The sequence below is a fragment of the Podarcis pityusensis genome, assembly GCF_964106645.2.
Source record: "Podarcis pityusensis genome assembly, chromosome: 1".
NCBI lineage: Eukaryota > Metazoa > Chordata > Lepidosauria > Squamata > Lacertidae > Podarcis > Podarcis pityusensis.
This window is the reverse complement of record NC_138028.1, coordinates 47,102,397-47,128,546: the sequence shown is the minus strand read 5'-3', so window position 1 is coordinate 47,128,546 and position 26,150 is coordinate 47,102,397. Positions and strand designations below refer to the sequence as shown.

General features: G+C 43.6%; 2 protein-coding genes and 1 pseudogene across 8 annotated transcripts; all 3 read right to left on the bottom strand.

The window, feature by feature from the left end:
- Positions 1–350: 350 nt before the first annotated feature.
- On the bottom strand, positions 351–9,894 carry SYNJ2BP (synaptojanin 2 binding protein). Its single transcript, XM_080998621.1, has 4 exons — positions 9,695–9,894; positions 6,287–6,423; positions 4,509–4,604; positions 351–2,878 (listed from the first exon to the last, which is right to left on the bottom strand). The coding sequence occupies exons 1-4, from the start codon at positions 9,756–9,758 to the stop codon at positions 2,738–2,740; spliced, it is 438 nt and encodes a 145-aa protein (XP_080854747.1). The 5' UTR covers positions 9,759–9,894; the 3' UTR covers positions 351–2,737.
- Positions 9,895–13,308: 3,414 nt separating this feature from the next.
- On the bottom strand, positions 13,309–26,053 carry LOC308472138 (disintegrin and metalloproteinase domain-containing protein 21-like). 5 transcript variants are annotated; one of them, XM_080996658.1, is made up of 4 exons: positions 25,732–26,053; positions 17,765–17,952; positions 14,961–15,299; positions 13,309–13,466 (listed from the first exon to the last, which is right to left on the bottom strand). In XM_080996658.1, the coding sequence occupies exons 2-4, from the start codon at positions 17,854–17,856 to the stop codon at positions 13,385–13,387; spliced, it is 513 nt and encodes a 170-aa protein (XP_080852784.1). In that variant the 5' UTR covers positions 17,857–17,952; positions 25,732–26,053; the 3' UTR covers positions 13,309–13,384. The 5 variants fall into 5 exon arrangements, 3 of the variants coding, with proteins under 3 accessions (XP_080852784.1, XP_080852785.1, XP_080852783.1); XM_080996659.1 differs by lacking the exon at positions 25,732–26,053 and adding an exon at positions 21,608–21,740; XR_013983312.1 differs by lacking the exons at positions 17,765–17,952; positions 25,732–26,053 and adding an exon at positions 14,302–14,547 and having other exon boundaries at positions 14,961–15,643.
- Positions 17,961–21,830, bottom strand: LOC308468798 (disintegrin and metalloproteinase domain-containing protein 20 pseudogene; annotated as a pseudogene). 2 transcript variants are annotated; one of them, XR_013991490.1, is made up of 2 exons: positions 19,285–21,830; positions 17,961–19,099 (listed from the first exon to the last, which is right to left on the bottom strand). The product of XR_013991490.1 is annotated as a disintegrin and metalloproteinase domain-containing protein 20 pseudogene (transcript). The 2 variants fall into 2 exon arrangements; another variant differs by lacking the exon at positions 17,961–19,099 and having other exon boundaries at positions 19,204–21,830.
- Positions 26,054–26,150: the final 97 nt, after the last annotated feature.

Here is a 26,150-nt window from a genome sequence, read left to right as displayed (position 1 = left end):
ATAATAATAATGGCACTAAGTTCTGGTTGCTGGAACCAGTTTCCCTAGGAAGTCAGACCACTGGTTCATAAGGCTCAGCATTGTCAACACTGACTGGCAGCAGCTCTCCAGGATTTTCAGAAGAGTCTCTTCCAGCTATACCTGGAGATGCCAGGGGTGGAACATGGGACCTTCTCCATGCAAAGTAGATGGTCTACCACCAAACTACAGCCCTTATTTCAAGTTCAGAAAAGGGGTGGGGGGCTCTACAGTAGCCAAGCACCAGTCATGACAAATACCTCAAGAATTTCCTCAAAATCCTGTAAAGAAAAGCTAAGAGATTAGGAAAGCAAGGCACTGTTAGACTACAATTTATAGTCTCAATATATATATTGCATATGTGATTTTTTTTGGCATCATACAGATCTCTCACATCAACGTTCTTTTGCAAAGTACAGGAAACACATTCGCTCAAAGAAACGTGAAACGGATGCTGCTCAAGCCATCGAACAGTAAAATGCAATCCACGTGGGAAGGTGAATTGTCTTGAAAGTGAAGTTGTCGCTGCCTTTCCTTTGCGTCCCATCTCAACATCATTTAACACCTCTATTAAAAAAATGGTTCATCGCAGCAAGGCCCACAGATTATGGCTCAAAAACTGTACTGGGCATTTATAGGAATCTATTCAGGCTCTTCAGTGAGATGATGTATGGCATGAACATGCAATGTTCATTACTTGAAAGAGACACTCAGTACTCCAGGACCGGGGGAACTAATTTGATCTCTCAACCCAAAACATGATTTCTTAGAAGGAATCTCCAGAGTTCCATTGGATTGACTTCCTAGTAACTGTGCTTAGGATTACAGCTTTTGTCCTTCTGAAATGAACACTGAATTTACCCCAGATCATTGCAAGGTTAGCTGTCAGTTGACTATAACACTCATACTATCACTGCTTAAGCAAAGGCAAGGGAATGCAATGGGGCCATGCGTAATATTTTCCTACTTCCTAAAGGTGTCAAGAACCATGATAGATGAACTGGGTTAATAAGGATGCAGTATGACACACACTGTCCTCTGGGGTTTGCAGTCGCTGATCTTCAGCTCAAGCATTGATCTTCCTGCCCAAACTGTTCAAGGCAGCAAGGTGAGTTTAGTTCAACACACCTAGTTGTACCATGACAGTCCAGTGACAGTTAGCTGAACTTTCTCCTCCCCTGCCCCAAGGCTGACTTGGCTGGAAGCATGAAATTGGTAGCACAGGCATCTCCTGGGCAGATGTACAATCAGAGTGGGCAAGGCTAGCTTTGTTTCTCCAAAGTAAACGTGTCACCAAATTAATTCTCCCAAGTAAATATTAGCTATCGCTACGCTTCCTAGAAGCCACATCACTCAGTTCTTCTCCATAAAGAGTAGTGTTGGGTAGACAAACACCCCTCATGAAGATGCATCCACTTTGGCAGAGAAGTATCACAGGGAAAATGAATATTCTACCCCAATATAGCTTTCTATAAACGGAAAGCTGCACTCTTTGATTAGACCCCCCCCCCCAAGTTTTGCGTTGCCTTAATGCACTTCCCCAACTTGATGCCCTCCAGATGTTGCTGGACTCCAACTCCCATTACCCTGAGATGGCATGGTCAAGGATCATGGGAGTTGTAGTCCTACTAGCATCTGGAGTGCACCAGTTTGGGGAAGGCTTACTTAATATTTCATGCTTTTTTTCACCCCAATGGATTCATGCTTCTTCTCAAGAAGCTGAGCACGATCCCTCATTGTAACTAGGGCTTCCTGTTACATCTCATTTGAACCTTTTCCTTGTATTCTAATCCTATGCATGTACTTACTTGGGAATCAACCCCACCAATTTCAATGGAACGTATTTCCAAGTCCATGAACAAAACCTAAGCAGCCTCTGTGGCTGGCACCTCATTCCCTTCCCCACATGGCCCTGTTACGCAAGGCCACCTCCTGCCCTTTCAGGGCAATCCCAACACTTATGGCTTATTTTGTACCAGCAATCCACCTGAAGTGGGAACTTTAGCCTAAAAAGCCTTAGACTAAACTCAGTATCCTTCTCTAAGGCATACCTTTAAAAGAATAGTATGCCCACCACAACCATTATATACATTCCTCTCCCAGTACAAGGGGCATGTATATGGGTTGGGAGAAAACTTGAAAGAAAAAAGGGAAAATTCTAAAAAATAAAATTTCATTTACCAAAAAAACAAAAACAACCCACTTAGATGCTGCATCTGTAATCCAGAGAGGCTCTTTGAACAGGCGAGCAGAAGCTGCTGCCTGCTCCCAGGCATTTTGACTCCCCACAGCACCACCAAACCACAGCTGGGCTCGCAACTTCTCCAGAAGTTTTGCCCAAGTTACAGAAGCAGCTTGTCAAGAGGCAGTAGAAGGATGACAAAAGCCCTCTCTGGTCACGAGACGCTCACTGTATAGATCTTGTGCATCCCAGCCCACATTTCAAAAACATTCAGGGGACAAAAAAAAAGAAAAAGAAATATCAGAAGGCGATTATGCCATCTTCAGCAGAACCTGTGAAGTGGGACATCCCAAGTCCAGAAACAATCACTGTACCTCCATATACATGAAATACGCAACATCACAAGCAGCAGCAACTTTACATCAGGCAATGATTCTCTCCTTCCCTCCCCCATGCCAGTCCAGAATAAGATTGTTGATTTGCTCTCTTTAAATTATTTTGTAGATCTGTGGGTCTTCCAGAAGAAGTGGTGTCAAGTCACACCCGTTGCCGATATCTCACGAAGGCCCACACGGCAGCCGCCACTATGGCCAGCCCCGGCACTAAGATAACCGCCAAAGGAAGGCCTCCCGGGTCTCCGTCCCCTCGGTGGCTTGAGGGACCATTCTGGGGCAGCAGCTGAAACAGGAAGGAGAGCAGCATTGAGGACAGCCAAGCCAGAGCAAGAAACCTCAAGCAATTTCTAAGGATCACGTACTTCTCAAGCCAAGCAGGAGCAAGACCCTCAAGTCGGGAAACCAGAGGGTGATTCTGCTCCAAGTTAGTATTTGACAAAGCTGAACATTCATTAACCCTAGACGGCTTGTGCTCTTTGCACAATAATGAGACTACCTGAACTTTCTTTTTTTATTTTCAATTTCCTACCTTTGCCAAATCTAGCCTCCACATTATGCTTGAGATAAGTCATAAAGTCTCCTACCTCTAAAGAATGGATTCTTGCCATTGTTGAAGGCAGATTGCAGATGCCTTCCTCAACAGCCACTTTTCCCACAAAGCCCAACAACAACCTTCAACCTCAAACTTTGGATCATAACCTGCTTGGGACAAGAGAGACTCTTTTTTTATATAATTATGATGCTGATGTTGGAAAATCTTTTTCCACGCTACAGTAATCAAGGAGAGGATTTTACCTTCGGCATACCACATGTTGAGTGAGATTTATTCTGAAGGTGACCACATGTGTGTGGCAACAGCAATCATTTACAGTGTTAGGAAACAAGGGAACTGAGAGACACTCTTGAAGACACATCACACTGCAGAACAGGGCTTTGTAGGTGCTGCCTAACAGGTGCCTGCAAACCCTTTTTAGACCCAGCCATATCTTTACCTTCCCCTCATGTTATATATGAAGTCAGGTGTGGGGAAGGAGGACGTGGCTTGGCCAATATGGCTTGGCAGGTCAAATGAGGCCACCTGGTGGGACAGATTAGCCCTGCAGGCTCCCCAACACTGCCATGGGGGCATACAAACAACAAATATTTGTTTAAGGTAAAGGTACCCCTGCCCGTACGGGCCAGTCGTGTCCGACTCTAGGGTTGTGCGCTCATCTCACTTAAGAGGCCGGGAGCCGGAGCTGTCCGCAGACACTTCCGGGTCACGTGGCCAGCGTGACGAAGCTGCTCTGGCGAGCCAGCACCAGCGCAGCGCACGGAAACGCCGTTTACCTTCCCGCTATAAAGCGGTCCCTTTTTATCTACTTGCACCCGGAGGTGCTTTCGAACTGCTAGGTAGGCAGGAGCTGGGACCGAAAGACGGGAGCTCACCCTGCCGCGGGGATTCGAACCACCGACCATACGATCGGCAAGTCCTAGGCACTGAGGTTTTACCCACAGCGCCACCCACGTCCCCAAATATTTGTTTAGCTTATTACATTTATAGACCGACTTCCTTCCATCATTAAACTCAGGGTGGCAGCCACTGGGTTCTCAGATTCCCATCCAGATACTGACTAGACCCAGACCTGCTTAGCTTCAGCATGGTAGTGACCTCATTTGCCTTGAGACTACACAATCCAAAATCTTTCCAGTGGGTGGAAGAACACCAGAAAAAAAGGGCACCGCGAGTAACACAGGGATTGAAAAGTTTCATGTTTAAAATATATGTACAGCCAGATAGGAACTCTTTCTGCCTCCCCCCCTCCATCTTCTTAAGGCTCCTCACCTTCATGGATTACCTCAGAAGCAGCAGTTGGCAGGGCATAACCTTTCAAGCTATAGCGGTAAGTTCCAAGAAACAAAATAATACACACCCTATGTTGAACCTTTAGTGATACTTTATCACCCGCAGTCCTGAACAGATCCACAACGTGCTGGTGCAGCATGTTCTTCAGCTCCTTGCCATTAACCTGAGAAAAAACCATTTTAAAACAACAAATCAGGCATACACGGGCAAGCCAGGTTAGATGCTGGATTGTACATAGCACTGACACAGTATGTAAGTGTTCAAAGGGCTTCACACCCTTTTACATTTTGGGAACAGGCCGTGAAACGGCCAGGATTCTCCATATATTCTTGAAACAGAAAATCCATAACTTCTTAACTATCGGCAAGCACCCAAGCTTGTGAAATCACGCTGGCATTGGAAAGCTTTACGTGTTCAGCAGTAAATGTACGTTACTTGGGATAAATCTCATAGAGAACAATTAAGAATTCCTATCTGTTTTAAGTACTGCACTGTAAAATAAGCAGCACAATAGGATAGTATTCCGACAAGTACCTCTAAACAAATCCAATTTGAATCAATTACTATCCAGCCTAAGTGTACCTGCTTTTTGTTAGATGCTGTGGATTTGTCATAGGTCACCTATTTTCCAGGTGAGAACAGAAGGGTTGGATGGGGCAGACACACATACATAAACTGAGGAGCAGGAAAGCCTTAGTATCCAACCATATGGGCTCAGACAAAAACAAAACAAAGCAGTAGGGATGTCCACATAGCCACATCACTGCCTCCAGAAGAAAGTTGCTTATAAATGAGTATTTCTACTTAAAATCAAGAGTAATGTTTAGAAAGAGGGCTCAATAAAAATACCACCAATGTAAATATTAAAAGTTAGCACATTTCCAGAGTTATAAGAAACGTGGTTACGTATCTCCCCCCCCCCCCGACTGCACTGTGATGCCCTGAAGACAATTTGCTTGTAAAGCAAAAATAATAGTAAGTTGACAAATAGAACTAGAGATTTGGGGCAGGAAAATTCCACCCTCGACCAGTGAAGCTTGGTTCTCACACTGCATTTTTGCATCCCTGGTCACCTTGCCTCTCCTTCTGTTTCCCAGCATGCACCAATGTGAAGAATTAGATTTGTGAGCTTCTTAGAGCAGGGACTCTTGTCTTATTTGCTTGTCTTACTCTTGAAAACACCACATACACGAATGGAGCTGCGTAAGTTAAACAGTGGCTTCAAACCGAGAGCAATGCATACTCTAGAAACACACTAGGGAAATCTGTGGCTCTTTACAGCGCATTTTTATATGGCTCACATAATGAAAAATGATGTGTGACGACCTAAGGGCATCAGTGAGTACATATTACATTTTCAGTGTGCAACAGAGCCTTTACTGTGAGGCAATATTTGCTACTTTAAATTTCAGCTGGGCAGGTGGGAGAAAACTTGGAAGATATCAGTAAGGTTTCTTTTCCCGCAGAGGCAAACAGTCCAAACTTCTAGAAAGGTGGAGGAACAGCATCAATATCTTACCTGGAAGCTCCCTTCCTTTCACTGCAGATACAAACAGCTCTCAGGCAGGAGGAATTAGCTCCCAGCTTTGGATCACCTGCCTCTGGAAAGGCGGAGAAATGCCTCCATGCATTTGTTGTAAAATAAAGTCACACTGAGGAGGAGAACCAAGCCAGAGCGGATGCTCAGAAGGAGAGCAAACCCGTAAAGAAACCAAAAACTCAGCTGGGCTTGAGTTCCACTCACAAAAAATCCTTACAAAGGAGCTTGCAGCTTTAAGCCAGTTTTGAGGAAACTGTTATTATTGAACCTGAAACCATTTCTGTGTAGGGGCCTAAACTACTTACTGCTAAAATTTTGTCCCCCTCCTGCAGGCGTCCATCGAGGGCGGCGGCTCCATCTTCTTTGATTCGACTAACGTAGATGCCCGTGTCATTGGAGATGTACTGCTGGTCTGTTCCACCGACTATATTAAACCCCAAACCTAAGAACAAGGTAGACAGAAATGAGAACCAAGACAAGAAATAAGCCAGGCACCCAAAATACCCAACTGAGGCCATCCTTCTATGCCAGTAGAACTCTACGCCAAAAGCTGGGATTGACGCCAATGCTATATTTTTTTAAAAAACCAAAAACCAATTCTAGTAAAAGCATATTTTTCACTTTAATGTTAAGTAACACGGTTTGGAAAGAAGCCTGAAATTACAATAGTTTTAGGGCCTTCTTTCTGGATACACGATCTTCACGTAAGAACGAGGTCAGGCAAATGTCTCCTTATGTAAAATTGAATTTGTACATTTCACATACCTTAATCAGACAAAGCCAGTGTTAGAAACTCAAATATACAGTGGTACCTCGGGTTACATACGCTTCAGGTTACAGACTCCGCTAACCCAGAAATATTACCTCGGGTTAAGAACTTTGCTTCAGGATGAGAACAGAAATCGTGCTCCGGCGGTGTGGCAGCAGCAGGAGGCCCCATTAGCTAAAGTGGTGCTTCAGGTTAAGAACAATTTCAGGTTAAGAACAGACCTCCAGAACGAATTAAGTTCTTAACCTGAGGTACCACTGTATTAGCTATTCACCTAATGCCCCCTTAAAGCTAGGTTACGGGCGTAATGACAGAATATCTAGTTGCAATTTTTTTTGCAAGACAAAAAAATGAATTGTGCATTTATCAACATATATACACAAAATCAAGAGTAATGTATAAATCACTTTTCTGCCCCTCGTTTACTGTTTTTATATCCTGAGGCTCATCCAAGAAGCAAAGCACACTACATGGTCCCAGAACTTCATGCTCTGTATTCTCAAGTGGTAGATTCCATGTGTGACTGCTCCCTCGGCTCAAATGCCTTCTGAGCATGGGAAGAAGAAAGGCTAGGATTAAATCTTCTCTGCTCATGTGCAAATAATGATGATGATGATGATGATGATACAAGGTGGTCAAACATGTGATCCTTCATCTGTACTAGAAAATGGCATGATCCTATGAGGATTGTGCAAGATCAAATAGGTCTGATGCAGGTTGCCTTGTCAGTTGCTAAGAATTTTAGCAGGCTAGGCCAGCCTTCCCCAAGCAGATGCCTTGGACTACAACTTCCATCATCCCCAACTACCAGAGATGCTGGCTGTGGCTAACAGCACTTGTAGCCAAAAAATATTGGAGGGCACCCAGTTGGGGAAGGTTTGGCTAGACCAAATTTGGACTGTTAGTGAGAAATTGCTTGTGAGCAACAAGCAGCATTTCAGAGACAGAGAGTAAAGTGAGTGGATTGGGGCCCAGTCTATAGTCGGTCACATCAGTGGCTCCACTTTGTTAATTTTAAAGGGGAATGATGGTGGTGGTGAGAAATAGTGACCAGATACAGGTGACAGATTTCCTTCACCTATTATATATGTGTCAAAGAAAATATTTTGGTATCTTCACTCTTGCATGTCAAGCTGTGCCCACACAAAAAAATCCCCTCTTTTATACAGCTGTCAAAAATACAGCAGCCCTGCTGCCTTTGCTTCTGGTCACTCTAAAGAGCGAAGGATATATATGGAAGGAAGGAAGAAAAGCCCCATGTTGAGGCATAGTCCTGGCCCTGAAACAGTTGAATCCTACTAGCCTAGAGTTCATTATTCATGCCATCTCACTTTTCCAGGCAGCAAAGGACAGGCAATCAAGAAGGCCAAATTTCTACAGAAAAGTATTCAGGAGATTCTACAAAGAAGAGTTGACAATGAGAGGGGTAAGTGGGGTGCAGATCCAGTCTGCAACCACTAGTACAGTGGTACCTTGGGTTAAGAACTTAATTCGTTCTGGAGGTCCGCTCTTAACCTGAAACTGTTCTCAAATCCCAGATTCCATTCCAGATGCTGCCAATCTTTTAAACACAAAAGTCAGCAGCAGGCTCAAATGCTCCCTCCCTTCGCAGTCAGCCATAATGTGCTTCACCTTTTCTATCCGCACCCAATGTCTAAACCAAGGTTCCAACTTTAATTAAAATTTGAAAGCAGGATTTGCAAATCCTGGTTAAAAAGAGGCTTGCCTTTTTACTATGGCAATGGCAGGGTAAGATATTTTGTGATGTTAATAGGAATCATTTTGAGCCAGAGAGTGATGAGTACACCCTGATTCTACTCTTCTACTGGAGAATGCCATTAGCACAGGTCACAATTCATATTAGCATTGGGATTAGTCCATCGGGCAATGTTAAAAGGAAATAATCAAGGCCACATGATATGAAATTGTCAAATATGCTAAATTAGAAAACAATCAAAATGAACCAAAGTTGCGAAAAGGTAGCCTGTACTGTATGAATCTTAGTATTCAAAGGAGGAATTATGAGCTTAATTTTGGGGCAAATTCTGAACTGTAGCAAACATGATAGGATATGGGCAGTTCCTTTCTTTCTGCAACAGCTCTATCTCACTCTTCTATCGTGCAGCAAGTGGAAGCCTATACATCTGTGTATATAGGAGGGGTGAGTGCTCTGCTCTTGTGACTGAATCCTGCTTGCTGGTTTTCCACAGGTATCTGGTGAGCCACTATGAGAACAGGCTGCTGGACTAGATGGGCCCTTGGCCTGATCCAGCAGGCTCTTCTTATGTTCTAATTCAGAAGCTCCCTTGCATTCAAGTGTGCACAGGGCTGCAATCTCAGTCTTGCATTCTGCTGTTCGTGTGTGTGGGTAGATCATACAGAGTTCCACTGCACCTGCAAATACATGCAGTTTGCCTCAAATATATTCTCAGAAGAAGAAAAAATGTGCTTGCCCTATTAAGAAATCAATGCAATTCTGAGTGAGGCCGAAGGTTAAGTTTAAAGCCTTCGATCCAGTAACTATATAATAACTCAAAATGGTAAGCGTGTGATGTAGCGACTTAAAATGGTAGGCAATGTGATGTGAGCCAGATTGCAATGCCGTGGGAACCGTTCTCTCTCGTGCTGCAAGGGGGTGGGGTGGAGAGAGAGGCCGAAAAAGCTGCACCGAGTCGGCACAGTCTATTATTAACATTTCCAAACAGAGGCGTCCTCTCGCCCACGCAGTGAAGTTCTGTACAAGCGCCTTCGCAAGGACAAAAAGTATACAGGCCTCAGCCGGGCGCTTTCCTACTACCTCAAGAGTCAGGACCCAGATCCGAAAGTTGGTGGTTGCTCGGCGCTCGGGGAAGTTGGCCGGGTCAGATCTCGGAAGCGAAAGGCTGCAATCCAAGCCCACGCGGCGGCGGCCGCCCTCACCCCACCCCCCACTCTGGAGTTGTACCTGAAGGTCCTCTGGTGAGATCGATCACTTCCTCGGAGACGAGGTAATCCACTCCCCCGTTCATGCTTTGCTCCTCAGCGGCGCTGCCTCCCGCCCGGCCGCCCCTTCTCCGCGCGTTTGAAGGTGAAACAACCGGACCAAAGCGGCGGCTGCCGCAGCAGCAGCAACAGCGGCGGCAGCACTTTCAGTTTTATCAGCCTCACGACAGGAGGAAAGGAAGGCGGCCGCTGAGGATTCTGGGACTCGTAGTCCTCAACGGGCTTTGGCAACTTGCGCGCGGGCCCTTCCCCGCCAGGCAGTCGCTTCCTCAGGTGCGGGGAGCGGGTGGAGAGACGTGTCGTTTCCGGAGTCCTGAGGGTCTCGTTCGTTTATTATTTATGGAAGTATTTATATTATGTTGTAAGCCGCCCTCTCACGAAATATAAGGGCGGTGGTATGAATAATAATCAATAATAACCATTAATAATAATTAACAATAATTAATAATTTAGACCGCCCTCTCACAAAATATAAAGGCAGTCAGTAGCGACAATATTTTAGGCAGTACTGTTTGCAAGTAGTAAGGAGAGGGCTTCAGGTTCATTGTCTATGAGGAATTGCGCCTATTTTTCAAAAACGGGACGCCACTTCCATCATCTAAATCCCAAATGTTATACATAAAACCCAAAGCGGTCCCACAAAGACCCGCCTGCGCGCCAGGAGGGGTGGGCAGAGCAGCAGCAGCACAGGCCAGGGAGTTCGCCTCATCCATCAGCTCCTCGTCAATTTTATTCTTTTATTTTACGCATGAAACGCAGCATACAAACTTTGGACGTCTCGGCTCCCTGGCTACTAAACCACCGCTTGGGGGAGGACTTGGACCAGCTGAGGCTTGGAGGGAGCAGGCTGACACTCTTGAGGCAGGGGAGAAATCCTGTCCTGTGGATCACAGCAAGCGAGGGAGAGAAGTCTAGATCTCTCAGCTCTGAGGGAAACGGCTTGAAGAGCTTCGTGGTTCCAGGAGCCGTGACAAAAACGGCTGGAGCGACCCGAGGTCGTGACGGAGATTGTTAGAGGAACCCCTACGAGGAAAACTGATACCCTGAGCCCTCTGCCAATGGTAAAATGCAAGGATTTTGTTTTGGTTTTTTGCTGTATTCTGGAGGAATGGGAAGCTATGGTAGCTGTATGAAGATGTCACTGGTAGACTACAATCCTAGATCTATTTACATAGGAGTAAATTAAATCCAGTGTGAATTTCTTTTGAGTAGGCATATGTTATACCACTGTTAATGGTATGGTTACCTTATCACTTCTGGTTTGTTTGATTCACATTGTGAAAGAGGAAGGTAAAAGGTGTGTGTGTGCTGATTTTAGGTTGAAAAATCAATTGTAAACATAGTCATTAAAAATCCTTTCTTTTCTGTTACAAAGAGCTTAGCCTTCGTTTTCGCTTTTCTATTTTGCTGAAAAAGCAAAGCCTTCTGGCACCATAAAGATGAATATATTTATTATGGCATAAACTTTCGTGGATTACTGTCCACTTCATCCAATACATGAAGTGTTACACAGTGTTATGGAGGTTACTTTTGGAAGGATTGTGAAGAGTGAGGTCAGAGTAGTCATTAGGGGATTTGGAACATGGGTCTTCAGGATGCTGATGACACTCAAATCTATGGGCAGTATTCAATTACTATGTCCAATCAGTGTAAGGATAGCTACCTGTGTAGCATGACTTCCCCCATCCTCCCCCTGTATGGCCTCCCAAAATCTGCTCCAGAGGGAACTCTAGAACAGATTGGGGCACACTGGGGGAGCGGGAGCGGGGAGAGACAACATTCGGTTGCTCAAGAACATTCACTAAATGCTATTCTGCATTCCACTGTTTCTCCATGGCATCTTAAATCTTGTGTTGTCATGCAGGAACTGGGCACAGTGGTACCTGGAAGCAGTGGTGGACTGGAAAAAGGTCTAGAAACAGAGCTGAACAAATTGCTTGCTTGTTAAGGATGGGGTTGTAGTCCCTTCGTAGCAATGGGTATGTAACTTGGGGGTGCACCATCTTTGTTACTGGACATCCAAGTTGCTTCAGTGACTAGGAGTGTCTTCTGCCAGCTTCAGCTGGTGTGTCTGCTATAGCTGTTCCTGGATAGCAAAACCATACTAGTCTAGTTAATGGTTACCTCCAGATAGGGTTACTGCAATATGCTCCCTCTGGGGTTGCCCTTAAAGCTGATATAGAAGCTGCAGCTTAGTGCAGAATGTAGCAGCAAGGCTGTTGAAAGGGGTGCTCTACTAATAACATATGTATAACCAGGGTGGTGCATCCCATTTTGCCACTTGAGGTGAAATGGTGCCGCGTTGCCCGCATTGCTGCCAGCACTGCCTCTGTCCACCCACCTCCGCCAGCTGTGGTGCCAATATCTTAGCTCAATGACATCTCATGAGATTTTGTCCATCGGAGTGGATGGGGTGCCTGCGGGGACAGCACCTTGGGGGCTTCAGCTGCCTGAAGCTGCTGCTTCACCCCCACCTCATGGTATGCTACTGAGTCAAGTTTAAGGTCTTGCTGTTAGTATATAAAGCCTTGAACAGCTTGGCATCACGCTACTTCTAAGAATGCCTTACCACTTGTCTGCTGCTGGTGGTCACTTCATTTTCAAGAGAGACACTCCTGGTAGTACTGTTTGCTCCCAAGGTTTGTCTTAGGTTCATTAATAGCAGGGCTTTTAGTGATGTGGCACCTGCCCATTGCAATATGCTTCCAGTGAACATCAAGAAGATTCCTGTACTAGTGGCATTTAGGTGCCTGCTTAAAGCTTATCTTTCCTCTCAGGCTTTCCCTGAAGGTTGAACCTGCAATGTTGATGTACTAATCTGATCTATTCATTTATGATGTATTTGTTTTCTCAATGTTATTTTATTGTTGACCAAATCTCGTAGAATTGTAGAGTTGGATGGGACCACAAGGGTCATTTAGTTCAACCCCTTGTAATGCAGGAGTATTTTGCCCAACATAGGGCTCAAACCCACAGCCCTGAGATTAAGAATCCAATGCTTTACTGACTGAGCTATCTCTTTGCCAAATAATGGTGAAGAACCCTAGGTCAGTGGTAGAACATCTGCTTTGTATGCATAATGCCTCAGGTTCAGTCCCTAACATTTCCAGGTAAGGCTTGGAGAGACCTCAGTCTGAAATCCTGGAGACTATCAGTCAGTGTAGACCAGGCGTAGGCAAACTTGGCCTTCCAGATGTTTTGGAACTACAACTCACATCATCCCTAGCTAACAGGACCAGTGGTCAGGGATGATGGGAGTTGTAGTCCCAAAACATCTGGAGGGCCAAGTTTGCCTGTGCCTGGTGTAGACAATACTGAGTTAGATGGACCAAAGGTCTGACTCAATACAAGGCAACTTCCTATGTTCTTATTTTATGTCATTCATTATCATGGTGTTTTTGTTTAAAAAAAAACCATTGATGTTACAGAGAGCTTTGAAAGTGTTTATGTGTATATGTATATGCACACATATATACATATTGTGGGGTTTTTTCAGTGAGTGCAATATTTTATCTGGAGATAAATTACATCAAAGATCAGTTTAAAAATGCAAAGAAAACCTTACAGACACAAATATATGTTTTGCATATTACTCTACTTAATTTCCTTTCTCAGTTTTTGCTATAGCGAGTGCATTGTTCACTTCTCTGATCTACTGTGTGCTTACTTCCTGCATTGATTCTATTGGATGGATTCTTGAAACCAGTCTTCTTAAGTGATATAGCAGTATAGTCCTGTAAAACAAAGTCAGGCCAATAGCAGCAAAAATGACAAATGCAGTTCCTACAATAATTGCTATCACGGTACCACTCATGCCTTGTGGAGCTGGTCCACTGTCAATGCTGCCACCGTAGCCTTTATTGAGACAGTCAGGAGGAGCCCAGCCATAATCACAATGACAATGTTTGTGGTTGTTGCATTTCCCCCGATTATGGCACTTTGACACATTACAATCATACTTCAAGAGAGACATGCTCTTGCATTCCCTACTAATGCACAACATGCCAGTCCCACAAGGGGTGCCATCTCTCACTGCTGCAGTATCGATTATATCCATTCCAAAGTGGTAATCTGCACCCCAGCATTGGGTACTGCCAATTAAGGTTTGAATTATGGTGCGGTGTTCCACCAAAGAAGGAAGTGTCTGCACGTTAGCGCACTGGATTTGCCCACACAGGACATTCTCAGCATTACATTTCTTGTAAGTTCCAACTCCCAGGCCACAGTTGCCAAAGCGATCACCACGAGCATTCATTACTTTGAAGCAATTGTCTGAAGCAGCTGATGCTTTCTTGCCAAATATCATTTTGCACTGCTCACTGTGAGTAGCGCATTTCCCATGATAACAGTGTACAGCACTATTGCATGGGGCACCATCTTGCATATAAACATCTTCAGGACACAATTGTGATGACCCGTTGCAGTACTCAGGAAGATCACAGTTGCTAGTATTTGCTCTGCAAACAGTTCCAGCTGGAAGATACTGACACTTAGTGCAGCACTGTCCAAAAGCACAAGTGGCACCTGGACTCAGCCTACAATTAGATTGGCAACATGGATCTGACTTACACTTAGCTGGTGAGCCACAGTCGCATTGCTCTTCATCTTCCACTATTTCGTTGCCACAATAATTGAGATTATTTTTTTGACCAGCTGTTGGTGGAGTGAGCAAGCAGTTAGAGTTCCTTAGTTTATAATAATCGTTATAACTGCAATTGCTAAACTGATCGACTTCATCTGGAAAAGCAGCCATAATGCAGGATTTTCGTTCACAAGTACAGTATGTTCCATCATGTTGCATGCCAAGATTATGTCCTAATTCATGGGCAAAAAGCACAGCAAAAAAGGACACACTGTAACCCACATAAGATTCAACACCAGATGCCCAGTGAGAGCTACAAATTGTTGCTGTGAATGCTAATCCAGCTGTCTGTCCATACAGCTTATGTACAAATAAGTGACCGGCATCATTAGGTAAATGTTTATTTAGTGTGTTTTTTCTCCAAGTGTTGAAAGTTTCAAGTAATTGTGAAATTTTATCAGCAATTGCTATGAGGTTCTTTTCTGACCATATTTCCAAGCCAGCTACAGACAAAACAACACCAAGAGGCTTAAAGAATGCATTGGCAGTATGGACTATCTCTAGAACATGTGCACTGGTCAAAGTTTGATTTCTCCCAAGCTGTATATATAGTTTTTGTTCCACCACAATTGCAACTTCTACATACCTGGAGTCTGTCCACCAGTCATTTTCAGAACGTTTGGCTGGTAAATGCTCTCTCTCCGGGATCATGGCCTCTTGACGACGTTGTTCTTCCTCTGTTAGCCCACACCTCATACGGATAGTATCCTCCTTTTCTTCCAACCTATATACCATGTGCTGAGAAGTAGTAGATCCCTGAATAGGCTCAATTTCATAGGTGTCATTTTCTAAGTGCAGCAGACCCCTGAGGCCCCCTGAACAAGTGCTGAGGGTAACCCAAGAGGAAGGCTTGCCTTGGACAAAGCCACGGTAGAAGCAGTCATCTCTGATGAAAGGATAGTCCGTCTGGAGGTCCCCTTCCTTACTGTAAGTGAAGACAGGGAAATGTTTAGGGACAAAGCCCCTCTTTTGCTTGAGATGAATCACATGCTCTTTTCCCTCAATTTGCAATAGGTAGGTGACATCATGGGGATTTTGTTCTCCATATCTATGGGTCAATTTCTTTGGGATGGTCACCTCATAAGAGGCATATCTAAAACCCTGTGGTGGTTTCTGATCTGCATTCCCACTCACAACATTGAATGAAATCAGCACTAGCAGCCACACATGGTGGCTAGTCATTTTCCCTGACAGTGGAAAGCAACCTCCAGAATACCCTGCTCTAGCTTTCTATCCCAGCCCCAAAAGCCTCCCACAACTCAGCTGAGAGCAGACCAGAAAGAAGATGAGAAGGTGGTTGTATGTGAGCTAGACAAGGAAAGGGAGGATTCTGACCCTGGCAACAGTCACTGCAGTTACCTTTAGAATGTAGGCGGAGCCTGGAGAATCAGAGAAATAATAGAATGGAGAATAGGGAAGCACATGGTGGAAAGGGAAAGGTGTAATAGAGATAGCTGGGTTAAAGGGTTATGAGAAGAAGAGGCAAGTGCAATGGGAAGTTGAGAAGCAGGGGACCAAGAAATGGGAGATAGTTCAATATGTTGACAGTGTAATAATAGACAGGTATGGCATGCAGGATTTGGGGTAGGTGCAAAACATCCATTTGATGAAGGGACCTTCTTTGGAATTTTATTAATATTCTGAGAGTAGACTGGAGGATGTGGGATATGCGGATATAACCCATGGGTTAGTACCTAGGTTCCCCCCCTTCTGTATTTAGATCTTGGTCAAGTTCTCACCCAGGAAAACCTGGGACCTTAGGAGTTAAAAGACCCCTTTTTAGTGTAAGTGAAGACTGGTACATTTTTAAGGACAAGGCCCCTCTTTTGCCTGAGCTTCAGCACGTGGCTCTTTCCCTCAAACTGAGCAGCAAGGTAATGTCTCGGGGTTCTTGTTTTCCACATCTGGAGGTCAGTTTCATTGGGATGATCACATTGTAAGAGCTATGCCTAAAGTCCTGAGGCAATGTCTGACCATTGGACTCACTGAGTCTCCTCCATAGGATCATTGTCAACGCTTTGTCTGATAGGAAAAAGTCCTCTAGAGCACCCCACTCTGGGGCAGAATGAGCAGCGGATGAGGAAATATATTCCGTTCCTTGCAAGGAGTTAGTAGCTTTACAATTGGAATGTAGGTGGAGCTTGGTAAAGGACAGAGCAGAATGGTGAAAGAGTAGGTTATAGTTTGAATGTGCATGGAGCTTGGTCAGTGATGGATAGAACAAAATGGAGGAAAATGGCAAAGGAAAGGGAAAGGTGCCTGAAGATGACTGGCTGAAAGCATTTCAGGAAGAAGAATTAGGTGCGATAGGAACATGAGATGCAACAGATAAAAAAACCAGAGAAACTGACAATGGAGTAACAGAGATGTGTGGTAGGCATTTACAGAAAGACACTGTAGCCACATTACTCAACATTCTGGGAGTACACATTGTTTTCTTGGTACATGATTTGAAGGAATCATGTAGCACATAAACAGGAGCAACCTCTACCAGCAGAATATGGGATGTGAGGAGCAGCAGGTTGTAATGAGTATACAGCAGAAGTGATACTGGGTGCAAGTTGCTGCAGCTCAGCCTCCCCCAGACTTTAAAATGTATATGTATTTATTTATGACTAGAAAAACCTATCAAAAAATAATTCCTTTTTTAAAAAAAGACAGTCTTCAGATAGGATCAAACATTTGGGCTAGTAGGCAAAAACTTTGTATTAATAGACCATTCATCTTATTGCTTTGTCGAATACAACCCTTGTTGAACGTACAGGCTAGCCTGGTCAATTGGTTGTGGTCAGAGTTGAGTTGGCAGGGAGCCAGTCAACTGAGCTTCCCATCTCTTGTGGTTGGGGAGGGGCATTGGGCATGATCCATAGTCAAATAAGAGGACCTCTGGGGGCTTAGGCAGGCCACTGTGCATCCAAGTTTCATGTGAGATAGCCTACTAGTACAGCCCACGCTAGTGTGGGTAGTGTGCTAATTGAGCACAAAGATTCTGCATGCCAGTGAAAGCTGGGTTTGTGTTAGGAGGGAATAAGTTAATAACAATTATATGTGACGCATTCTGAAGTGTGGGGGATTTTAAGTGGAAATCCAAACTAAACTGCTTGTCAAAAGCTAAATGACTTAAATTGCTCTCTCAGACCTCCTCCTAGACCGAATTAAGTACCCAGTTGCCTTTCAAAGAAATCAAACATACGTTGTACATGACCCAGATTAAATCACTGACTACTGTATTTTATGCTCTCACCCACCCGCAGCTACAAGCAATCAGATGACATACACATACATCAGCAATCAGTTGAAATGTTTTGTTGTGGAACTCCACTTGTTATCTCTTATTGATAAACACAAGATTTCCATATACTGATGTGACAGGAATACAAATTACCGTACATCCAAATGCAATTCTTAAGAACTGATGAAAGACTTGCAAAGTCAAATATATCTGCATATTTCCCTTTCACACTTTTTATATATTCTGTCATTGTTCAGTTCAGTAATCTGCTGTGCACTTGCTTCCTGATTGTGTTCAGTTGGATGGGTTCTTGCCCTGTCTTCTCCAGCATTGCATCAGTCCATATCTCAAATAAACACACAGGCAAACATAGTGATGTTAAATTCTAAAGAATAATCTTTTGAAGAATATTCTCAATTAATGAGAATATTAGAGAATTTCCATTTAAAATAGGAGAATATTCATTTTAATGCATTGGAAATGATATTAGTTAATATACATATTTATTTATGGGTAAACTTGTTCAGATGGCAAACAAAAACTGTACAGATACTTTTATTTAATGGGGCAATGCGGTGAATTCATATTCTTTGATAAATAAAAATATAGAAATGTCAACTGTTTAAATCAAGGCCACTTCACATGCTGTTACACATAATTGTATAGGTACTTTAAGTGTATAAAGCATTAAAGCTACTTTATGTAAAAAACAAAACAAAACACTGTATGACCAAGGGTATAGAATTGCTAAGAATAAGGTCACACCAAAATAGAAAAAAGGCTATTACATATACAGTGGTACCTCGGGTTAAGTACTTAATTCATTCTGGAGGTCCGTACTTAACCTGAAACTGTTCTTAACCTGAAACACCACTTTAGCTAATGGGGCCTCCTGCTGCCACTGCGCCGCCGGAGCACAATTTCTGTTCTCATCCTGAAGCAAAGTTCTTAACCTGAAGCACTATTTCTGGGTTAGCGGAGTCTGTAACCTGAAGCGTATGTAACCTGAGGTACCACTGTAGTTGAAATACATATGAATTCAAATGTTCATGAAATTAAATGAATAGCATTTTTAAAACTAAAACTAAAAATTCTGTTCCTCACATTTCAGAACTGCCAATGATGAGTGACACAGTGCCCAGTAATGTAACTCATTTTTCATTACTTACACTGGCAATATCACAGCTTGACTTATTATTTACTAGATTTTTTTAATGTGGGTTGTAAAACTGGTTCTTACATTTGAATTTACAGTTTGTGGAGAATATTCTCTGGATAATTTTCTAGCAGAGAATATTCTCAAGAATATTCTCATTCTCAAGAATATTCTCACCTCACATCACTAGGCACACACCAGCTATACCGCTAATAACAAATTCAATTCCTTCAGCAGTTCCTGCAATGACAGTGTCCTGGTTTGGTGGAGGAGGGCCACTGTCAATGCTCCCACAATAGCCTTCATCTACACATGAATGGCACATTCTAGCATTCCCCTTAATATACATCATGCTTTTGCCACAAGGAGTCCTATCTCTCACTGCTCCAGTGGTTTAGACAGTCAGGAGGGGCCCAGCCAGAAACACAATGACAATATTGGTAGTTGTTGCATATTCCCCTATAATGGCACTTTGTGACATTACAATCATATTTCAAGAGGGACCACCCTCTTGCACTCGACATTAATACACATCATGTTCTTGCCACAAGGAGTCCCATCTCTCACTGCTCCAATATCAGGTATACCCTTCCACTGTGGTAGTCTGTTCCCCAGCAGTTCTCATTGCCAATAAGTGTATTAACTATGGTGCCACATTCTGCATGATATGGTCCATTATTTCATGCACATCTGTTTGGCACATTCAGTGCATTGTTCAATTCTGTGATTTAGTCTGGACTTTCTTCTTTTTTAATATCTTGCTCATGCTTTCTTTCTCTCAATCTGACAAACATTTCTCTCAAGTGCTTCCTGAAATAAATACCCAGAACAACAAGAACACAAAAAACAAATATAATTACTCCTATAATTGCTGCTGTGCTGGAATTAGGGCTAAAAATATTCTGTGGTGGAGGGGGTCCACTATCAATGCTGCCACCATAGCCTTCACTGAGACAATCTGGAGGAGCCCAGCCATAATCACAATGACAATGTTTGTAAGTGTTGCATATACCCCTATAGTGGCACTTTGTGAAATGACAATCATAGTTCAAGAGGGATACACTCTTGCACTGCCTATTAATGCAAATCATATCAGTGCCACAAGGAGTCCCATCTCTCACTGCTCCAATATCGAGTATTTGTATCCCACTATGGTAGTCAGTACCCCAGCATTGTCTATCTCCAGATTGTGTTTGAATTATAGTGTTATGCTCCTCTAAAGAAGGTAATTCGTCAATATTATCACATTGGATTCGACCACACAGGAGATTCGTAGCATTACATTTCTTATAAATTCCATGTCTAAGGCCACAGTTGCCAAAGCGATCCCCTCGACCATTCAGTTCATTGAAGCAAGCCTTTGAAGCAGCTGTTGCTTTCTTGCCAAAGATCATTTTGCACTGCTCACTGTGAGTTGTGCAATTTCCATTATAGCAGTATACACCATCACTACACGGGGTGCCATCTTGTACATAAACATCTTTAGGACACCACTCTGAAGTCCCATTGCAGTACTCAGGAAGATCACAGCTGCTAACCTCTTGTCTGCAGACATAATGAGCTGGAAGATACTGACACTCAGCACAACACCGTCCAAAAGCACAAGTGGCACCTGGGCGCAGCATGCAATTAGACTGGCAACATGGATCCAACTTGCATTGATCTGGTGAACCACAGTCACATTGCTCTCCATCTTCCACTACTTTGTTACCACAGTGTTTGAGTTTATACATTTTATCAGGCTCTGGTGGGATTAACAAACATGGAGTGTTCCTTAGCTCAAAATAATTCTGATAACTGCAGTTGCTAAACTTATCAGTGTTTGCCTGAGCTGCAGCCATAATGCAGGCATGTCGTTCACAAGTACAGTATTTTGAATCATGTTGCATGCCAAGATTATGTCCTAATTCATGAGTAAATGTATTAGAAAAATCAGACAAACTATAACCAACATATGATTCAACACCACATGCCCGATCAGTCCAACAGATTGTTCCTAAATATGATAATCCTCGCGTACGTCCAAAGCCCTTATATACAAATAAATGAGCAGCATCATTCTCTAGATGTTTATTTAGGGTGTTTGTTCTCCAGTCATTGAAATTGGAAAGCAGGGTGTAAATGTTGTTATCAATCACAATGAGGTTCTTTTCTGACCAAATCTCCAATCCAACAAGAGTCACAACGACACCAAGTGGCTCATATAATGAATTAGCAACATGAATGACATCTAGAACTCGCATAGCAGCAACAGTTTCATTTCTATCAATTCTCACATATCTTTCATAATCCACTACAACTGCAACCTCTGCGTAACGGGTGTGTGTCCACCAACCTCCTTCTGGAGCACCCCTAGCCACTATATTCTCTGTTTTTTGGATCATGGTCTCTTGATGCCTTTGCTCTTCTTCTGTTAACCCACACGTCATACGTGCAGCACCCTCTATTTCTTCCAACCTATACATCACATGTTGAGAAGTAGATCTCTGCACAGGCTGAATTTCATAGGTGTCATTTTCTAAATGCAGCAGACCCCTGAGGCCCCCTGAACAAGTGCTGAGGGTGACCCATGAGGAAGGCTTGTCTTGTACAAAGCCACGGTAGAAGCAGTCATCTCTGATGAAAGGATAGTCCACCTGAAGGTCTCCCTCCTTACTGTAAGTGAAGACAGGGAGGTGTTTAGGGACAAAGCCCCTGTTCTGCTTGAGATGCACTACATGGCCTTTCCCCTCAATCTGCAGTAGGTAGGTGACATCATGATGTTCTTGTCCATACCTAGGGACTAGTTTTCTTGGGATAGTCACCTCGTAAGAGGCATACATAAAGCCTTGTGGTGGTTTCTGACCTGCAGTCTCACCCAAAATATTCAACAGGATCAGCACCAGTTGCCATGTGTGGTGGTTACTCATTTTCTCTGACTGGGAAAGCAACCTCCAGAGCATCCTCCTTTGACTTATTATCCCAGCCCCAAAAGCTTCCCACAGTTGAGAGCAGACCAGAAAGATGAGAAGGTGGTTGTTTATGAGACCATCAAAGAAAGGGATGGTTCTGTCCATAGCAACAGTCATTGCAGTTACCTTTAGAATGTAGGTGGAGCTTGGAGAATCAGAGAAGGAATAGAATGAAGAATGGGGAAGCACATGGTGGAATGGGAAAGACGTTGCAGAGATGGCTGGGTGAAAGGGACACAGGAAGAAATGGGTGCTCACTCTTTTCAGGTGAGCAGCAGTTGCAGCCCCTCGCTCTCTGCTGCCATCCTGGCTGTCAACTCATGCATGTTTGTCAACTGTTTTGGGAATTTCCCCAGCCAGCATGTTCTCAGGGTGGAACTTCTCTTCTTAACCCCAGCTTCAAAGGGGCCAATCAGAGGCCCCACCAGTTGGGCAGTGCCTTGCTGGCTAGCCAAACATTGGCTTCTGCCATGCCTGCACCAGGCAGCAACACCTTAAAAGAGCTCTCTGCACTTGCCTTCTGCAGCATTGTCGGCCAAAGAGCAATCTTACCCTTCCTCCCTTATATTTAATTGTTTTTTACATATGTAGGTCAATGTCCTATAATGTTTAACCATATTTCACTTTTCAGGTTGCTGCTTTAACCCTGCTTTATTCCTTAGGTTGTATTCCGTCTAACTGATTTTGATTCCTTATGCCTTCCTTGCTATGGTTGCTAGGCGGGAAGGAATTTGCCTGCAGATGAACTGGACCATCTTGAGGTTTTGCCTTCCCCACAGCAAAACATCACAACTTTTAGTGATTAAAGCACTGGGTGGAATCCAAGTCTTCAGGTTTTGGGTAAAGTGGTGTATCACCCTGTCCTGACCCAGGAACATATTCCGGGTTACCCATTAGACAGATCTTGGTGGATGTATCTGTCCAGAAGCCAAGAATGAGACTGATGGGCCATAGAGCTTTCAGCGGTGACCCTAGATCAGCAACTTGGTGAGGCCACAATCTTTGGCACTACCCTGAAAATGTTCCAGCACCTCTGGCAGAAGGCTTCCCAGAGTGGTTGGGGCAACCTAGTCCAAACGGGCAGGGTACAAATAATAAATTATTATTTTTATTATTATTTATTATAAGGCTGGAATGGATATACACCCAATGCCTGAGCCAAAATTCCACCTATACCTGTGATCAATAAAGTTGTGGCCATTTTTAATCCAAACCACTGTCTGTGCACGTTTGGTCTATTACATCTCAATTTGGTCACATGCTGGGAGGGGAGGCATTGTGACTGGGACTGCAAATTAAGTGCAATGGGAAGTTGAGAAGCAAAGGACCAAGAAATGGAAGAAAGTCCAATAAACTGACAGTAGAAACATAGGCATGTAGGGCATGCAGGATTTGGGGTATGCACATAGCATGTATTTGATGGGGACCTCAATTTTCACTATTTACTAACATTCTGAAAGTAGATGGGAATATGCAGATATAACCCTTATGTCAGTAACTAGGAATTATTTTCCTATTGTATTTAGAACTAGGTCAAACCCTCATTCCGTAAAACCTAGAATCCCACAAAAGATGTTTGAATAGCAGTTCTTCCATCTCCACTTACCTGAAGTAAGGCCCAAATGACCATATTTATTCAGCTTAGCAAACCACATTAACAAGAGACTGGTAAAATAGACAAAACCATAAAGTTATCCCAAAGTTCAAAACTGCCCACCTCCTCCCAAGGTTTCAGTGTAATCCTTTGACTTTGTTTGTTCATGTTTGATTCAAGGATGCAGTCATGATGTGGGGTCCATTGTAATTTGCAAGAAGATGCATAAACTTGATAGTGTTGTAATATAATATCTCCAGTATGTTAATCTGGGTGCATTGCAAATACTTTAGGCAATCAGTGACGGGTGCAGATTTGTATTCCAACCAGCAAGCAGCAGCAAATCATTCCTGTAGCAACTTCTGGTCTTTGAACCATCAGCCAATTGTAAATGCAGGTGGGATCCCAGATGTTGATGTGACTCAAACACGTTCCTTCTTGGTAGAGATTTCAGCCAGGAAGAAAGTGCCCACTTATAGTGATCTTGGCTGATAGTACTTACAGCACAGGTCTTTACTGCAGGAGTTAGCAGATTTCCAAGCTCTCGGCACATCAATAGTACATCTAACAGCAAGCAACAAATCTTCATTTCACAAAGGAAGACCATTTTAATCTTCAGCAGAATTTAACCCTTGCACTGCCAGGGGCACTTGTGCTTAGGGTGAAATGAGCTCTTTTAAAACTTATTGAGGGTTACTGGAGAGGAGGCAAAAGTGTCCCAAGCACTCATTTGTTGCTGAACATATATCAACAGTTAAAGTTAAGCATATGTTACAGCTCCACCAAACATGCAAATCAGCCTCCTTCACAGGGATGCATCTTGGGTTTCTTGCAATAAGAGTGCGGTACCAGACTTAACCATTTGGCAGCATCTGTTTCTCTGTACACACAGGCGTAGGCTCTATCAGGAAGATGTGGGTTGCAAGGCACAGTAGTGGAAGTAATAACTATTGAAGTAATAACAAATTTAGGTTGCTATAGTTAATATTTGACAACTGGATTTATCAGTTTAGTGCTTTCAAATGTTTATTTGTCTATTATTTATATAAACATGTCTCTGAACAACAAACACTACAGATAAAATCACAGAATTTTTTTTAAATGTGCAGTCACCAGATCAAACAGGATAAACAATAAAAGACAGTGAGGAGGAGATACCATTGCCCAGAAATAGCCACAGCAGTGTGTGACCCAAGTAATATCTCACAATCAAAAAAACACCCTTAAAAAATTCACTAAACAGATCTTTGCAAACTGCCTGGAGTGTATAACAATTATACATTGTGAAGTTTCTCATACCGCCACCTTTGCCATATGCCTTGCCTATACTGCAGTGCTCCAACATTATTCCTCCTCGACAGTGGGAAGCAACAGCATCCACACAGAGGAGACACTCTCTTCCCCATAGGCAGGTAAGCTTTGTGTTGGTTGAAGCCAGGCACTCCACTCTATAAATATTGCCATTGCTAGCCTTACAGGAGCAACCCTCAAGGGCAGGAGGGAGTAGCAGGGAGATGTGAGGGAGGGAGAAATGGGGGTGGGTGGGTAAATTAAGCCTGTTAGGATGCCAGCCATGAGGGTTGCCTGTTGGACAAAATAGCAGGGGAAGGTTGGTCATATGGTTTGCTGAGAGAAGGTGGGTCAACAGGACTCTTTGGTACATGCATGACTATTGGTTCATGCAGTACTTCTCTTGGTTTGCTTAAGTGTACCTGAATTCAGGGCGAGCCTCCACCCTTTACTACCCATCTGTCAAAGTGGCCCACATGGGGGAGCTCAACATCTGACCCACTGATTATCATCACCTGTTCCCAACACAAGCAGTTCTACAAATAAGGCCTCCTCTTCCTCCAGCCCCTGAGTTTCCTGGCATCTATGATTGGGGCGCAGGAGTGAGAGAGGCAAATGGTCGATGATGTGTCAGATCATTAAGTACTTATGGAATTCCCTGTTGTATTTGCAGTCTGCGTTTGAGGACTCTCTTTTCCTCCTGACTCAATCTTTTCTCTTCTTTTTTTGCAAGGCATGAAAAAGATGAGGTCATTTTCTTCCTGGTGCAGCTCAAAATTCCATATTCTGCTTCTCAACCCCATGCTCTATGGCAAGAATGGGGAACCTCCAGTTGTTGCTAGACTACAAATCCCAAAATCTTTAACTGGGGGTTGATCATCCAACACTATCTGGACGGTGTCTCGTTCCCCATCACTGCCATATGGAGTGAGCCACTGGAGCAGGAATGCTGTCAGTTTGTGTTTGTGGCTGCCTTTATTGCATGGTCTGTCTCCTCCCTTTCACTGCTCATCTTTCCCTTCAATGTGTGTGGCTGAAGGTTTAGCACCTCCCGTCAGAACCACATCTTGATCCCTTATTCCATTGTTCCAGAGGGCTGTGTGAGCGACTAAAATACCTGCCTGTAAGACTTACAGTAGTTGGGTCATTGCTGGCTCCAGCGTTGATAGATCGGGGGATGCTATAGCATCATCTTATGTGTGTTATGATGCACAACGTGTATTGGGAAGAGGCATTCGCATAGCAGCAGTGCTTATGAAGGTTTCTGTGGGGAAATAATGATATTGGGAAATGTGGCTTTTGCTCAGTGTGCAGTTATCCATTCCAGAAAACAGATGTTTCCCTCGGTATTTAGTGGAACAACATTTCAGAGGATTAGAGGATAGATAGCCTTGATAAAAAGCAGGTTTCTTACCTGTTGATGAGTCCAAGATTTTCATAAACTGATTTGCTAAGGAGAGTAAGTCCACAAAAGGTAGTGAAATAATAATACTCAAAAGCTTTCAGACTCAAAGTTACATTTTTGTAAAATGCTGCCTATTATTTTCTTTGTA

Bases quoted from the DNA above. Each gene is read 5' to 3' on its own strand.
- SYNJ2BP (XM_080998621.1), bottom strand. From the start codon at position 9,758: ATGAACGGGGGAGTGGATTACCTCGTCTCCGAGGAAGTGATCGATCTC. The intron at 4,605-6,286 runs GTAAGTAGTTTA...GTTTTTTCTCAG, and splicing joins AGGGGGACAAAATTTTAGCA to GTTAATGGCAAGGAGCTGAA. The intron at 2,879-4,508 runs GTGTGTATTATT...TTCCTGTTTCAG, and splicing joins CACTAAAGGTTCAACATAGG to CTGCTGCCCCAGAATGGTCC.
- LOC308472138 (XM_080996657.1), bottom strand. From the start codon at position 15,556: ATGACTAGCCACCATGTGTGGCTGCTAGTGCTGATTTCATTCAATGTT. The intron at 13,467-14,960 runs GTATGTAGAAGT...TTTGTTTTACAG, and splicing joins GACTGGTGGACAGACTCCAG to GACTATACTGCTATATCACT.